Source organism: Macadamia integrifolia, unplaced genomic scaffold (genome assembly GCF_013358625.1).
Source record: "Macadamia integrifolia cultivar HAES 741 unplaced genomic scaffold, SCU_Mint_v3 scaffold2472, whole genome shotgun sequence".
In the NCBI taxonomy this organism is placed as follows: domain Eukaryota; kingdom Viridiplantae; phylum Streptophyta; class Magnoliopsida; order Proteales; family Proteaceae; genus Macadamia; species Macadamia integrifolia.
In genome coordinates this window covers 41,653-59,143 of record NW_024868738.1, presented here as the reverse complement: position 1 = coordinate 59,143, position 17,491 = coordinate 41,653, and the positions used below count along the sequence as shown (strand labels likewise).

The following is a 17,491-nucleotide window of genomic DNA, read 5'->3' as shown; positions in this document are numbered from 1 at the left end:
ACTTAATAGTTCAAAATAGAGTGCAAGCAGTGTCCGCACCTTGGATTGAGTGACACTGCTTGCACCCTATTTATCTTATAAATTAAGTTAAAGATTTATTGTTGAAGTTGCATTTTCTCATTCAAATTGGTTTGTTGTTGAATACTTAACATATCTTCCAATTGGATTGAATGGCTAACTCTACACTTGGGGGTCATGATGAATGATATCTTCTCCAAGGCTCTGATACCAAACGATGCAATCTTCCACATGCGAGTGCTAAAACTAACGGATCGGGAGAGTACTAGCTCTTGTAAACAAAACCAATCTCGGACAGAATGACGTACAATAAGTAATTTGGAAATGACTCTCTGTTCCGATATCGATTTAAGATGATTCGAATTGGTTTTAAAAATAAGAGGTGGGGCTATAACTTTTATGAAATAGAATTATTTCATATTCTGAGTTGAAGATGGTTTAAAATGACTACCAATGTGCTAGAATTACATAGATCCGAATTTGAAAAATGCTAATAGCTTCAATTATTCAACTCTTGTAGGTTAGATCTTTGGGAGGTTGTGACTTAAACTCTTAAAGATTGAAACTCAGCTCTTCTAGGCAGATTGAAAGCCCAATCTCTTCAAGGATGGGTGAAACTCAACTTGATTTCATAACATAACTCATCATGGTTCAAGTGTGCACTCAATGAGACAATAATGATTTTTATTCATCAAAATTTCACTTTTATTACTATCCTTTTGCTTCTTATAAACTATTACATATAAAGAAAAAGAAAGCTAAATCCTAAAATGGTAGACCATTATTTAGTGGGTTGAATTGTTGAACCAATATTAAATTCCATCACATAGATTCTAGTTTCTATATCTTGGTAATTGCTTCAATAATTTGATTCTTTCTTCCATATATTTATTCATTATTCAAGACATTGGTTCTTGTTTTAATGCATTGATTCTTGTTGCAAGATAAGACTTTAGTTCTTTAAGAAAATATATGTGTAGGTGTTTGCCAAATCATCAAGAACTTTGAATTTGAAAGAATTCACATCATCTTCGTTGCTTCCACATTATCTTTTCACTAAGGTAGTTAAAAAGGCATGTAATAGAGACTCTCTACATCATTAATCCACTAGGGTAGTTTAAAAAAAAAAAACCTTGTAGAAATTCTCCACTAGCAAGGTTTTATTGATCTCCGGTTGGTTCTCTTTTGGTCTAGTGGTTTGGACTTGATTCATGAGCTTGGACCACATCTTTGAGCTGGGTCTGCATCACTTCTCCACTAGCAAGGTTTTGTTGATCTCGGATTAGTTCTGTTTTGGTCCAGTGGTTTGGACTTGACTTCATAGGCTTCGACCACATCTTTAGGTCAGACCTACATCATCATGCAATGTTTTTTACTAGGTATACCAACTTATTTCATTGACTTTCAAACTATCTTTACAGTTTCTGCCATTTTCTAAACATGGAAAGTTATTATAAAGCAGTACAGTCATAGGTTATTTAAGGACAAATAATGATCTAACACATAAATTATTATCACAATTTTAATCATGCTGGTTCATTTAGAGACAAGAGTCTATTGTATTTCTAAGTTGGTTTGTAAACAGTATATTTACAGCTGGCAGGAGATCATTAGGTCCTTGCCATGTAAATAATAAAACCAAACTTGGTAGTTATTTGGAAAGCTTGATTACTAATACTTTCAGAGAGTATATGAAGTTTTGAGTATTGTTTATTGCTTAACGGGACTCATTTTACTATCTTATATCTTATTCAATGGAAAGATCCAATCATACCATCATGGATGAACATCTTGTCCTAAATGGATGTTTATTTGGTTGCTCCAATGGAAAATGAACCTTCCAATGTTTTGTGGTCAATGGAATTTAATCCACGGTCTGATAACAATACCAATCACCTGGAATTTAATTCACAGTCCGATAACAATACCAATCACCTCCAATATCGATACTGATATGTATTTGCCATATCAATCGAGAGTGCCTATAAAACAGCTTTAGTATTGACTGGAGATACCGATATGCCTTCGATTATAATAGGAAGAAACATAGACTCCAACTTTTATTCTAACCTCTATTACTATCAACCTAAGATAAATAGAAAAAGTTTAAGAATATCACAACTCTGATATATACTGAGAATATATACAATAGGGAGACTATTCCCACTACTACATACATAAATTTAATTTTACAATATTTGTTCAATAGAGTCATGTGAACTATTACCTCTTAAAAGAGGTCCACTCTCTTCTTTATCTATATTTGACCTAGAGGAATCAGTTTCAGGCCCATTGGTTGATATACTAAAGGTTTGACTCGGTTGTTGCCAAAAGTGATTCCTAATGGCCTTAAATTTTGAATCAACAACTGAAAATCCTGGATCAGAAAGTAAATCTTGAACATCTGTTCGGCCTTCAAGCATGCTAACCACTTGAGACATAATAGGCCTAAGTGTGGGAGATGCATTGGTGCATAAAAGAGCCACATTCAGCATCACCATCGCTTCTTCTGATGAATATTGTGATCCTAAGTTTGGATCAACTAACTCCAGTAGACTACCTCTTTCCTGGAGAACATAGGCCTGCAATAATAAAGAAAATAAACAAGAGATTTACTAGGATGCCAGACAATGAAGTACATGTCCATGAACAGAAACAAATATTAAAAGGATCTCTGAATTACCCAATCAAGAATCATAAACAAATATTAAGAGGATCTTTGAATTACCCAATCAAGAAGATATACAAATTCCTCTTTTGGCCTATAATTTGTGTTGCTTTTGCCACTGACGATTTCCAATGCAACTACTCCAAAGCTGTAAACATCTGCTTTGTTGGTCAAGTAACCACGCATTGCATATTCCGGAGCCATATAACCTCTGCAATATCATAAAGGCCATATATAGTGAGTTTTGCAATCATATACATCATCACTAAACTAATAGTGTATAGCATATATTCTAAGTGGACTAACAATAAAGTATATTGGACCAATACTTTAGTATATAAGGAAATAAATGACTTAGGAGGTACCAATTTTTTCAGAAAAATCAATTTTCTATCCTCCTTTTATTTTTCTTGATGAAATTGTAAACAAAATTTTCAGAAAAAAATGGCCCTATATTCCTCAAATAAAAGGAAGTAATATTAATACCATTTCCTATCTAAACACAAAAAGGAACAAACTACTTACTAATAACTTAAAAGATCTTAATCATCCAAAAAAAAATAATTAATTCATCCAAAAAAAAAAAAAAAAAATCTGAAAAATGAATTTAAGCAAGTTCGCAAATGTATTAAAAATAATCAACATTTAACAAATTACTAGGAAATAAAATTCTTTACTGATGTTTTCAATTACTTATAGAGAAGGATGTCACTTACATAGTCCCAGCTACCCGAGTGCTGATGTGACTATTATCGTCTTCATAAAGCTTTGCCAAACCAAAGTCGGATATTTTTGCATTGAGATCCTTGTCAAGCAAGACATTGCTAGTTTTGATATCTCTGTGCACAATCTTCAACATTGATTCTTCATGGAGGTAGGCTAGACCTCTAGCTATGCCTATGCAAATCTTACGCCTAGTTGGCCAGTCCAATTTCAATTTGCATGTTGCATCCCGACCTATATATCATCACAATAAGTTGTTTACCTTCTCTACAAATTATCAAGTATACTTATTTGTAACACAAGCAAAAACACCTTAGAAAGTTGGCAACACAGCTTACCAAATAGAGCATGGGAAAGGCAATTATTTTCCATATACTCATAAACTAGTATTAATTGGTTGCCTTCCACACAGCATCCATGAAGCTTAACAAGATTTGGATGTTGCAATGCAGAAATCATGCCAATCTCATTCACAAATTCACGGCTTCCTTGCTTCGATTTTGAGGAAAGCTGTTTCACTGCAATCACTGTTCCATCTGATAATTGACCCTACATTCAATATTGAGAATTAGAATTAACAGAAAGGAATACAAGCATTTACAAGTGAAAATTGTACTTGACTGATACAAGATGGTAGAAGGCACTGCAAGAAGAATGAATTTTGAGTATTAATGTAAAACAAAAAGGAATTGAGGAATTCAAGAAAAAAAATTGAAAATGGTATACATGTTCATTAGTTCAATTTCAACAATTATCATTTTGCATCTGCTTCTCTAATGATTTTAAACCAATTTGCAAGTGAATGTTTATTCAGACTATTTATATTTATATTATTGTGTGGTTTTACTCTGGGGTGGGGTAGTTTCGTCATTCAACCAATCAAAAACAAAGGCATGAATTATACAATGTTTTTTACTAGGTATCACAACTTACTTATTGACTTTCAAATGTCTTTGTAATTTCTGCCATTTTCTAAACATGAAAAATTACTATAAAGCAGTATAATCATAGGTTATTGAAGGACAAGTAATGATCTAACCTAGTGATCATAGTCACAATTCTGATCAAGGCGGTTCATTTGAAGACAAAAATCCAAAATATCTAGGCTGATCTGTAAACAGTATCCTTTTAACTGGCAGGACATCGTTAGGTCTTTGCCTTGAAAGAAGACAATAAAACAGAACATGGCAGTTATTTGGAATACATGGGCCGATCAGGGATTACTGCTTCTTTTAGAGAGTCTATTAAGATTTGAGTGTTCATTGTTGTTCGGGACTCATTCTACCATCTTATACCTTGTCTCATTGGAGAGATCCAATCATACAATCATTGATGAACATATTGTCATAATGGATACTTATTCAGCTAATCCAGTGGAAAATGAGCCCACTAAATGTCATGTCATGGAATTAAGTTCACGGTATTGGTGACAGTACCAGTCACCTCCGATATTGATACTGATATGTATTTGGCGCATCAAGCTCATTCCAAATCAAAACAATTTTTTTCTTCATAAAAACCATATCCATACCATATTGGCTGATCCATAGCGGTCAGGTATCGATATTGTCACGGACAATACCAACATAACCGATCCAATACCGACTCTGAAAACCCCGTGTGTGGTAGACAGTAATTATTAATCGTTCTACAAAATAGCATTGCTTTGAAAATGTGTTCATTGGTTTGTGGCTTTGACATCTAATAATACATGCATGGTATCCTCTTCCCATTCCAAAATTTGGATTTCTTCAATTGGAATGCCACATAGAAAATTTTGTGAATTCCAATCTATAATGCTCAACATGTATCCTTTTTGTCAAAATTAAACCTGAAAAAAATATTAAATTCAAATCTTCTTGTAGATATCTTGATAAGGAAAATGATTTTGCAACCTTTCACAAATGCTGGGTACAAGAAAATAAGCATTCATAAATATGTTAGTTTTTAAGCATAAAATAATTATTGTTTTATTTATTTGTGGATATTTTATAGTGTAACCTTGAGATAATACAAGAATATTTTCAAGTGTTTACTATACAGAAAGATGAATAAGAGAATACCTCAGTGATAGCATGTTAACAAATATATACTAAAGAGAAAAGTTTTAGTGTAGATACTCAGGGACAAGCCAAGACAACACATGGGTTTAAGATAAAAGTACCCTGTAAACTGAACCAAAACCACCTTCCCCAATCTTGTTTGCGGCATCGAAGTTCTTGGTTGCAGCTTTAATCTGTCTTAAGCTGAACGATCCTGTTTGTAGATCTAGACTTCTAAGATCTGTGCAAGTGAAAATTATGAAAATTTAAGTTCAACAGAAGTGAGGTAAGAGTAAATATATTGTTAATTTCCCCCTACCACCCATAAATATTTTGTCCTATCCAGATCCATGGAATTAAATACAGTCCATAATATTCAAAAGTAGCAGAAATATAGGAAAAATGCCTTTTTCATAAATGTAGCATTAGAAGCAAATTGAGAGCCAAAGCAAAAGAACATACTATATTGATTAAAAAATAAATCTAAAATCCTAGTTTCTGAATGAAAATAACTTGAAGAATACAAATACAATTTTATCATGACACAGATTTTAGGAAATTAACATTTTTTTCAATATCCCAGATTCTTCAAGAATCATTGAACTCTGAAGTTTCAATGCACCATCTTAAATTAGCTTTGAGTTTTCATAATTGAATAGTTATACATGAACTGCTACAAGTTTCTCTTCACTCAATTCAAGCTTATAAATTCAAGAATTAGAACAAGAATGAATCATTTGAAAGCAAACTTTGAGAATATTAGCTTCTAAGATAGCAGGCAATCCTTCTACCAGTTCTACGTTACCTATTTAACTTTGATGTTTGAATGGTTTAGTGGCAATGAAAAGGAAAACAAGCAGTACACACAGTAAAATGTTTTTACCATTATCCAAGTTGAGTTTTCCTCCCAGCAAGCCTTTCCTCCAAAGAACACCCAAAAGCAATAGTGTGAGGGCCACTAGTGAAGCTAAAACCCCAATCACAGTTATGATAGTAGTCTTCTTGTGACTGTCTAAAGGGGGTTTAAAGTCTGCTCCATAGAAACAAATATAGGCATTATTAGCAATCAGATTATAATGTGCGATTGACAAATGAAGTCAAAACGTAAGCAATGATTTTTTTTCAATAAAATGTGAAAGAGTTCAAAAAAAAAAAACATATTTTTTTTATTTAATATCATTAAATTATATTAATAATAGTAGTTAGCAAGTTCGCTTACACAGTTACAATTAGGAGGAGGAAATGAACGCTCCATGGTCGCACGACCCTTGCGCCCAGACACAGAGGGCAGAGATATGATGCCCCCACCCCTGTGAAACCCAAAAAACCCACCCCCTATTGATACCCATGTGCGCCCCCTCATTGGCCCCCACACTGGCGCAGGGGTTGCCCGACCAGGGAGTGTTCTTTTCCCCATTTAGAATATGATAACTATCCTATTTCTTGAAACAATCACAAAATCACATATATAATATTCACTGCAAAATAAATTTAGATATGTTAGTAATGACAGCAAACACAGAAGACTTGTTGTAGTGTTAAAGCTGCCATTCCAGATATGAAAAGTAACTTTGAGGAACTACAATGAGATAAAAATCCTATGAAAAACGTACTAGGATCAACTGATATGGCTGATATGAGAGGACCATAGAATCCTCTATCTGGGATGCCTGTTGTCCCTTTTCCTGCCCAGTAAAAGTGGATTTCCAGGGTGTGATTTGTCACAGTTGCAGTAAAAGTCTTTACAATAGGCTTACTAGGTCCACCAGCCGCCTCTTCAATATTGAAATCCTTCAGAACCAAGTTTTGCTGAAAAGTATATTTCTAAAGATATGATATCCAAAATCAAAGGAATACGAAGAGGACAATGGCTTTCAATGTAGCTCACTCACCTGAACATAAACATCAAATATACGCTTCCCATTGTTGTAAAATGAACTTTCGTTCGTGTAAACTATCTCTGCAAAGTGGAGCTTCACTGTGTAATTCCCATTTATAAGACATAGTCCATAGTAGGTGAGAGAGAGAGGAGAAACACGTGCTGTTGTATACAATTTAGAGTTGGCCTCAGAGACATTGGAGAGTGCAGAATTGTTGGTTATTATATAGACATCCGAATCAACATCATTATCCATGAAGTTCCCAGTGCTACTAAATGCCCAGTTTTGACCTGGGTTTGGGTAAAACATTGAAGCACCCCGTGCTTCTAAGTCGGCTTCATACTTGGTCTTGCCATCACTAAATTCCTTTCCTCCACAATTGATATACACATTAAAATGATCTGTTCAGCGACACAAACAAAACAGGTCAGAAATAGAAATCCAAAAAAATATCCTATAAAAACGTAGTTCTGAAGTTGTCCTTGCCAAGTCATTCAATGATTAAGCTAAGCCAGATTCCAAATTGTTCTCATCACATAGTGATTTCATTCTTTTGTTTTCATCATGCTGAAAAGACACCCAGTTTCTCTCCTTCTGCAGGTGACTAGGGAAGTCTATAATTTATAGTTTTCAGAACCAAATCATTTCAATCTGGGGAAGGGGCGAGTGTCAAAAATGAGTTGACTTCGATGTGACAATCTTAATTGAACTGCTTTTTCAACAAGTTAGGAATTTGATTAAGATAAGTAAAATTAAACCAGTTAAGCACACCTAGTCTGTGTTTACCAGCTTAGTTGATGTAAATCCAATTTTACAATATTAAATGGTTATGGGGAAAAAAAATTGCAAAGCAAGAAAAAGAAGAGTTTTAAGTCAGAAAGAAAAATTTCAAGTTAATCATTCATGATTAAAATCTAGAATGATATACTCACATTGATTTTTTGGAGCATTACAGGGAAAGTTTCTCATTAGGCATGGAATTCTGCTTTGACAACATAAGATGAAAAGAGAAGCATTACTGGTGAGTTGCCAATAACCTACAATAAGGAGCTAGAATTATATTTCACAGTGGCAACTTTCTCTAAAACTTAGTTAGGAAACTAGAATCTTACAATCTGTTTGTTGAAGAGTAGCTCTCCACCAAGTTACTGTAGAAAAAGAATGAAAAGGTCAAAATCAGGTTTATTTTTTATTTTTTGTTTTTTTATTTACGAGGTTAAAATGAAGAAATTATAGGGAAAAAAAGAAAAAGAAAAAGAAAGTCATGTTATCTTACACACTCCCTCGAGGACATTCAACTGGATCCGAGCCTTCTTCCCATGTGAAATTGTTGTAGGAAACATCACTGCATTCCATATTCAAAGAATCATTTCATAGAGATACATAAATGCCATGGTAAGAAGAGAATTGATTGTGTAATGTTTATCATGGATGTAATCAAGGACCCACTTCAAAAACCATTTTATAGATAAACATAAATGCCTTGGTAAGAAGAGAAATGATTATGTAATTTCCATCATGGATGTAACTTTCAAGTGGGTAGTTACTATAGGATATTAGATGCCTTTCATTTAATTTGACCAAAATAATCGAATTTCCTCAAAGAATCATGGCAGTAAAGCATGCAAGTTTCCCTACAGCAATATTTTGCTTCAAGTAAGCATGGAAATCTCATTCTCTTACATATCTTTATTATTGAAAAAAATCTGATAGTAGGGTATGGTCTTAGAATTGGAGTTGGTCAAGAACATTTGTTTCAGATATGGAGGCATTTCCAACTTTCAATACGCTGAAAGTAAACTATGAGTACCATTCTCCTGCTACAATCTTCTATGGTATTAATTTTTAATTATATGAAAGTCAACTAGAGTGAAATAAGATTGGCAATGGGCAACAGTAGTCATAACTGATAAACCAGTCCAGTGACGGATATATATTTGCAGTCTATGTGGATGTCCTTGGGATGCTTGGCCAATTTTGAATTCCATTGTACATCTCAAAGTGTGGTTGGAATGTATCTGGCACACATGCAGGAAAGTAGATAGAACAGCAGAGATTTTTGCTACTTCTGCAATCTCAATTAATGTAACTATTCTCCATTCTGATCCTCCTCCCAAACCCCTTTTTTCCCCATTTCCAAAACTATATAATTTATGATGTGAGACAAAACTGAAGGTTTGGGTTGGGGGGGGGGGGGCATGGTCAGGCAATAAAGAACAAAAGGCTAATTTCCCAAGTTCCATGTGTTGTATCAACTGTAGAGAACTTATTCTGAATTTTATGGATGCTCCATGGTAAATTATTTATGTACCACCTGGATGTTGAATTTCCATATGCTAAAAAAATGATAAAAAGCAATCATATACAAATAATGCATGTTTCTGTTTTAAATCCTTGCAACCATCTCTCTTTGCACCCAAAGTCCCAGAACAAGAGTACAAATAATATAGAAGAGGCACATAATACAGGTAAAAACAAGATTTGAGTAATGTTGCCACATTTAATTTTAAAAACAGAAAAGTTCGACCATCCTTCAGTCTTCAATGAAAACCAATAGAAGTTTCTCAAGAACCATGTATGGAACAATTGGTTTAAACAGGCCTTGTAGAAATCAGAATGAAGCTATTCAAATATCAAGATTAAAAATACTCTTTAGAGAAATTGGGTCAAATTTTTTATGAACTGAGGGACTCCAACTAAGTTGAGAGCATAAACATGTTTGTCAGAGAAGCATACGCATTCTTGTTTCTTCCCAAGATCCAACCAGGTAAACTTCCGGAAAGCATGTTTCCCGTTAAATACCTAATGCAAGACAACATTATCAGAATGTTAAAGATAATAACCAGTGATTACAAGATGAAAAATTTAGTAAGAAGTTCCACTTACAAAAAATCTACTTTGGATAGTTTCCCGAAGGATGTTGGAATTTCACCAGTCAAGTTATTAAAGCTCAGGTCTCTGTATTTGGAAATTGCAGAACATGAAAACCAAATCATATTCCAGGTGAGACATCATGAATGGATTGTACCTTTTCAAACGATACTAAGAAAAAACTATAATGAAAATAATAGGAAAATATGATACATTACATGATTGGTGAATATGATGCACATCTAGTTATTTAATCATTTTGGCTTTTAATGATTACAATACTGTCATGCAGAATATCCAGACATGATCCTAAAACTTTTTCTTGGAACTTCATGGCATATTAGCAAGAGTGGAAGAATTCTATTTTTGACATTTCTGTGTTGTCAATCATCTAGGATCTTGGTAACATAAACTGTGCAAGCAGCACCGAAGATAGTGACCCTGATATTAGTGTATACAGTTTGGTAGTCATCAATCATACACTGTGCAAGCAACACTGAATATAGTGACCCTGATATTATTGGACACAGTTTGGTAGTCATTAATCATGGATCATTCTTTATTTTTTATTCAATAGTGACGTCACAAGAATTAACATTTAACCAAGACATTTTGGAGAGGTAGAATAACTCTGTTACTGGAAAATATTTTATTGTGAGGAAAGATTGCTCATTTAAGAAATGGGGTAGATTTATAAAGAGGTACCTTTGTCTAGTGAACTCAACTCTTCTCAATATTGTAAAATTTAGCTTCCTTGTAGACATAAATATGGCTTCTTATTGGGTCTAAACTTGGCCTCCCGTGAACTGGCTTTGAGTTCTTTATAGGTCTGTTGTTAGAAAGCCCAGAGCTCTCTCTATTTTTCGCTGTAATTTCTCTATATGCATGCGAATCCGACAAAGGATCATATGGTACTGGAAAAAAGACAGTTTCCAGATCAAGAGGGGACTTTCTTTATTCCCGGGATGGGGGTCTAAAACCAGCAGAATAGAAATTAAAAGCTGAGGTCTATGCACCGAGAAATCGCATTTGAAGCCAATGAAAACAAGTTTCACACTAAAAGAAATACGGACTACAAATCCACATGATACTTATATAGAAATGAGGAAATAAACAATTGAATAGAACTTTCTTTTGATATACTTCAGACATAGAGAAGAAAGTTTACCAGTTACAATAATGCATAGCAGTTAAGTAGGAATATTAATTGAAACAAAACACAAACATTGGCAGTAAGGCCTGCGATAATGCATAACAATTAGAACTTACAGATTTTTTAGTGTCGTCATCCCCCCTATATATCCAGGAATACTTCCACTAATCAAACAATTCCTCAATATCCTGTATTTCAGAGTCAAAACCAGTTAAAGCAGAGATACCAAAACTAAGGAAGCTAGGGCGAAAACAATGTGAATCTAACAAATCCAACTCACAGTGTCTTCAAAGATTGCATCTTACTCAACTGTGGGAAATCAGATCCTCTCCCATGTAGGTCACTGATCCTCCTAAACATCAGAAAGATCAAAAATATCAATTGATATCCAGATTTTGTTTATGAGATTCAAAAAAAAAAAAAAAAAAATATTATTATTATTAAAGCACAGAAGTGAGAGAGGGAAGGACAAAAGAAAAAGGGGTAGCTAGATGCTTTCATACAAGTCATTTAATGTTGTCAACGCAGAAATGCTGGAAGGGATGGGGCCCTCAAGAGAGGACCCTTGTATTGTACTGTAACATAAGAGTTAAAAGCCACAATTAGTAACAGCTGAGATTATGTATATTTCTTTTAATTGATTTAGGAAGGCACATAGAGATAGGAATTGCTTACAGCTTTTCAATTTTTGTCCAGTTGCTTATGAAATCTGGTATCTTTCCAGAGAAATTATTGTCACATATCCTCCTAATGATATCAAGAAAAAAAGGAAGGAAGAAGATTCAGCATAGATTTAGATATAGACAGTCAGTGAGTTCATTAAGAAATAATATACACTCACAGGTCAGTCAAGTTGGTAAGCTTGACAAGTGCTGCAGGCAATTCTCCAGTGAACTTATTCGATGACAGAACCCTAAAGGGATTGCGATACCAATCAATCCAAGACACCAGAAAAAGTAGGAGTGAAAAGTAATGAACATGAAGAGGGTTTAAACGTTACAGTTTCTCCATATGGATCAATTTTGCAATCTCCGGAGGAATGGTTCCCGAGAAGCGATTCCCTTCTACGCTCCTGTAATTTGTCTCTCATAATTTTTCGTTCCAGAGTGAAAGAATTCAAAATCAATTTCAAAACCATCAGTGAAGAAACAGTTGAATAGGAAGTTACAACATACAGGTTTGTGAGGGTTGTGATATTGGTGAGCACTTTTGGAAATGGCCCTGACAGACGGTTCCCCATGAAAGAGCTGCAATATAACGAATCAAGAAGTATCCATTTTTAACTATTTGGTCACCAATTTCGTTTGATTATCAAGTTGTAAGTGTGAAGTGGAGCTTACAGTCCGACCAAGCTCATGTTAGCCCATTGGGAAGGAACAGAGCCACTGAGGTAGTTGCGACTGAGGTCACTGTATTGAGAGGGAAAGCAGATGATTAGGTGATTCAAGATTTCAAGTAAAGGTAAAGGTCAACAAAATCCATGATGTAAAATTCGAAGGGGTTGGCTTACAGTTGCTGGAGGAACTGAAGCTTTTGAAATTCTGGCGGGAGCTGTCCCGAAAGGTTTAGGGCCTTTAGTGACCTGCAGGAGTCCAGCATTAGGTAATTCTTCCTTTTTTTTTTTGACAAATGCCAATATAAATGTACACCCCCAAGGCCCCAACCCACCCTAGGGGAATTATTATTATTATTATTTTATTATTATTATAAAGGGAGTGTATAAATGACACCTCTATAGGTATATTTAGAATTTGACACATTCTTTTAGTTGCCTCTTATTTTATTTTCAAAGGTTTTTAAGATAAGGGTATAAAAGGGTTTTCAACAATAAGTTGAAAGTGACATATTATTACATCATTATCGAAAATTGTTACACATTTGTCGAATATGCATGTGAAAGGATCTATTACCCTTGTTAGAAAATTTTTGTATCATACGAAAAGGGCAAAAAAAATTAAAGTTACAAATTATTTACACTGGAGAGGTGTCAATAATAAAATCCCTATTATAAATATCAAAAAAGCATTTATAATAGAGATTTTCTTATTGATACTTCTAGGGTGTCAATAAACTAGTAACTTTACTTTTTTACCCTTTCAATATATCACATTTTTTTTCATTGAAGGTAAATATTGCCATTTCACATGTATCTTTGAAAATATGCATACAATTCATAATGATAAGTCACTTTCAAATTATTTCTGAGAATCCATTTATACCCCTAACTTAAAGAACCTTTGAAAATAAGACAAAGGGCAATTAAATGAAAGTATCAAGTTCTAAACACACCTATAGAGATGTCATTAGATACTCCCTTTATATATTGCACCAATTTTTTTTTTATTTTTTTTTTTTAGTAAACATTAATTGTGTTGTTTCAACTAATTATATGTGACATCTCTTGAATATCTTTGGCAAAATCATTCTAACATTATATTAAGCTAAAATTTAAATGCCTACAAAAGAGTAACAAAAGTTATAATTTACAAATGAGATTTTTCAATCATTATGAAATGCATAGATTACCATTAAGCTTGATAGAATGAGTAGAAATGTATTAAGAAGGGTCTATCATTCTAGTACACTTTTAAGCAACCTTATATATTGCATTATAGATTTTAGGTTCAATGTGAAAAATCACAATTTGCCATTTGGCAGTACATGTATTAGTCCATGTGACAGAAAATTCCATATACATTTCAATGGCCAAATTTTAATGCAAAGTAAGCAAGGATCATTCCTCAAACTTTGATTTAAAGTATTAGTAAAATTACCAAAATGCCATCAAATGGAGATTAATATACAACATTAAATACAAAATGGTATCTTTTGTAAATTTTGCTACATTTTACTTATTTTAAACTGAAATTGTATTAACGAGATGCTTGTCTAATCCTCTATTATATAGACTAACTCCCATTTAGCAAATAATGAAGCATTATACTTCACCGGGCATAACTTGTTTAATTTGTTTAGTTTTTAGGAGATGATTTTATAATTTGGTATCCTGGTTCATTCTCGGCATAGGGCTGCCAAACCAAATCGTGGAAGATCCATTCAAGTGTAGGAAATTGGAGCCAAGCCTGGAATACCGGAATAATGGGTACCCCGTGACTCTTGAGAATGCAAAAAAGCATGTCGAGTGGGGCCTATTAGCATAAGCATTACATCATGCTTTCCACACGTGTCACACGAACGTTACACTGTTAAATGTAATAGTGTATCAACTATCATGTACGTGAGTAACATGGTACAATTTTTTTTTCTTTTTTAATAACCCTGAGATCTCACACGAATAATGGTGAAAACATTCTCTTAGTGCGGCGGTACGGTGAGAATCGGATGGTCGAGACACCTCGGCCGACATGCTTAGATGCTCTCGACCATCCGATGCGATGAGCACCGCCGCACCAACCGTAGACAATAGAGAGAGAGAGAGAGAGAGAGAGAGAGAGAGAGAGAGAGAGAGATATATGCTTGCTTGCTTAATGTTGCAGAGGAAAGATAGAAAGGAGAGGAAGGTTAGGGAGATACATGCTTACGACATGGCAGGTGGAATTGTTCTTGAAAGAGCAGTCGCAGCTGACGATGCTTTCGGATCCCTTCATTGGTTCGGATCCCTTCATTGGTTCAGTATAACTCCAATTTCCTTCTCCACTGCAAGGATCCACACTGAAATCCCAATCTTTCATCCCCAATCGCTTCGCGATATTTCGCAGAGCATAAACTGTTTCGATTTTGAACAAATAATTGAGAAAAGAGTGCACATTATAAACACTCAGAAACAGAGAAAGAGGAAACAGAATAAGTTCAGTTTAATGAAAGGAAAAAAAATGGGAGTGTTCATAGAGTATTTACCTTCATCACTCACGAGCTTGGCCGATTCAGCGGACACGAATGTTGAGAAGAAATTCAAAGTAAGAAGACTGATGAGAAATCCACAAAAGAGCTTCTGAGCTACCAAATCAACTCCCATTTTGTTCTTGCAGCGGATCTTACTCCAATTCTGATCTAAGAATTTGCTAGTGAAAGCAAAGGGAAAGTGAGAACAGAGCAAAAAGAGAAATACTATAGCAAAAGACTACAAGAAGAGAGAGAGAGAGAGAGAGCAAGGGAGAAATTCATGAAAGCTATTTTAGGTTTTGATTCTCAATTTGTTACTTTTCAATTAATTCAACTCAATTCAATTTTTTTCCCCAATAAAACGAATCCACTTCAACAATGGCTCTGCAGTTGCAGCATTTAGGGATTGGTGTTTAGAGAACTGTAACAGATAGTGCGAGTGGGGACGACTTAGTTGACCAGATTGGCCGACATAATTGAAAATCAAAATGAAGGTTTTTGCGAACTCCGTGGATAAAGACAATGACAGATCATACATTATGAACATCTCTCTGTCATTTATCTTCTACAGTAACTGATCAAAAGAGCTGTACAGAAATTGATTGGCGCACCTTCTTCTGCGGTGGGAAATGGAGAGCTATCTCTGGAAGTGATTGGATGTTAAAGCTGATAATGAGACTCAGCTACAGAACCAGGCTTCAACGAAGAAGACGAAGACGAACGTGGGGGCTCTTGCTGTATTGATCAGAAGATGAAGAGGAGGTTCTCTGATCCCACCATACTCAAAGATCTTCATCACATAGAAGAAGGTGTAAAGTGGCACATTTAGATCTCGAACCTTACTCACTCTTTAATGGTGAAGGGAAATTTTCTGCTAAATCTGCACGCGTTTTTAGAGGAAATTTGTACTGGTCTGTTTTCCAGTGCGACTAGGAGGCCACCACCACAGTAGGAGGTTAGGAGGTATCACTATTTAGGGGAAAGAGAAACTAATATTCACCATCTACCAAAAAAAAACTAATATTCACCGGACTTGGGACTTCTCCTAGACATTGTCATTAGGACCATTAGGGGGTAGGTTGTTAAGAAGACATTAATGTGTATTAGTGTCACCAGAGATTTGAAGGGTGAGTTACTGTTATGGAAATCCCTTTCAATTCATTGGGTGATTAGTAAAAATTATTACCTACCGAGGGTTTTCAGTTAAAATATATACATTAATTTTTTTCCTTTTTTCTTTTTTTTTGTTAACAAATGTTTTCTCTCCGAGAACAACCCTTGCACCAGACACAACAACACACCCTCAAGAGGGGCCCGTGGCCCTTACTATGTAGTCTAGGGGCCGCTCTTGGCCAGAAAAATTATCTCCTTTTATAAACATATACATTCAATATTTAATTTCTCAAAGATTTTTTACGAGACAAATATGCATTTTACGAAAAAATGAGGCGAAAGGTGAAAAACGAAAGTTTCTGCATGACACTTGCGTGTGGAAACTTTCACTCACTACTTAAGACACATAGACAACACACACACTCTCTCTCTCTCTCTCTCTCTCTATCTCTCTCTCTCTCTCTCTCTCTTCAAAACCCCTATTTGACAATTGTAACGGGGTTTTTTCACACGTCTGAATTAGTACTTTAGGGTTATGGAAAGCCTCTTCATTACAAAAATATATAGAATAATGCCTAAGTATATTCTATCCCTATAAAATGGATAATTTTTCTCCTAACAAACTCACTATCACCTATTTCACGCCTCTTCCACTTTACACCCTTCTTCAATGTGAACAAATCCAACTCTTCTCCTTAGTCATTGTAATCATAATGTTAACAACGTCTCTGCTCAATCTTCTCATTGTAAAAAATGGTAGCATGATTAAATTGAAACACTTTCTTTCAAAAAATTCGACAATTTTCTCTTAAATTAAGCCAACAAATATACTCAATGCATTTGCCATAAATGCAACAAAAGTTATGGCCTTATTGCATTCTCATATAGATGAGTCATGTGAAAGGTATTTTAACATCAAATCATCTCTCGAATATTCACTACTATTCGATCAGTTTATATATTGTGAAAAAATCCTCTATGACGAGCAGTGAGTCAGCAATGAGTATACAACAATTGGGGTGCATGTCGGGGTCCCAGGCATTAGATGCTCACTACCAGACCAAGTTCACTACAGAGGATCCAAACACTTATATATCTAACTATAAGTGCACAAAATTTAACTATGAGCAAGAGAACACTACCTTCTGACGTCGGTACTCTGATAGGTGTAGCTAATTTT

At 34.7% G+C, this 17,491-nt stretch overlaps 1 protein-coding gene across 4 annotated transcripts; it reads right to left on the bottom strand.

The window, feature by feature from the left end:
- Positions 1 to 2,123: 2,123 nt before the first annotated feature.
- On the bottom strand, positions 2,124 to 16,237 carry LOC122066577 (probable LRR receptor-like serine/threonine-protein kinase At1g07650). 4 transcript variants are annotated; one of them, XM_042630405.1, is made up of 25 exons: positions 15,810 to 16,237; positions 15,214 to 15,377; positions 14,890 to 15,082; positions 12,866 to 12,937; positions 12,696 to 12,764; positions 12,531 to 12,602; positions 12,356 to 12,427; positions 12,197 to 12,268; positions 12,031 to 12,102; positions 11,859 to 11,930; positions 11,636 to 11,707; positions 11,472 to 11,543; positions 10,218 to 10,289; positions 10,068 to 10,133; positions 8,608 to 8,676; positions 8,444 to 8,479; positions 8,264 to 8,316; positions 7,344 to 7,732; positions 7,065 to 7,260; positions 6,335 to 6,481; positions 5,574 to 5,692; positions 3,748 to 3,958; positions 3,403 to 3,643; positions 2,747 to 2,897; positions 2,124 to 2,600 (listed from the first exon to the last, which is right to left on the bottom strand). In XM_042630405.1, the coding sequence occupies exons 2-25, from the start codon at positions 15,329 to 15,331 to the stop codon at positions 2,208 to 2,210; spliced, it is 3,099 nt and encodes a 1,032-aa protein (XP_042486339.1). In that variant the 5' UTR covers positions 15,332 to 15,377; positions 15,810 to 16,237; the 3' UTR covers positions 2,124 to 2,207. The 4 variants fall into 4 exon arrangements, with proteins under 4 accessions (XP_042486339.1, XP_042486342.1, XP_042486343.1 ...); XM_042630408.1 differs by having other exon boundaries at positions 15,214 to 15,366; XM_042630409.1 differs by having other exon boundaries at positions 8,264 to 8,313; positions 15,810 to 16,235.
- Between the last annotated feature and the right edge of the window lie 1,254 nt (positions 16,238 to 17,491).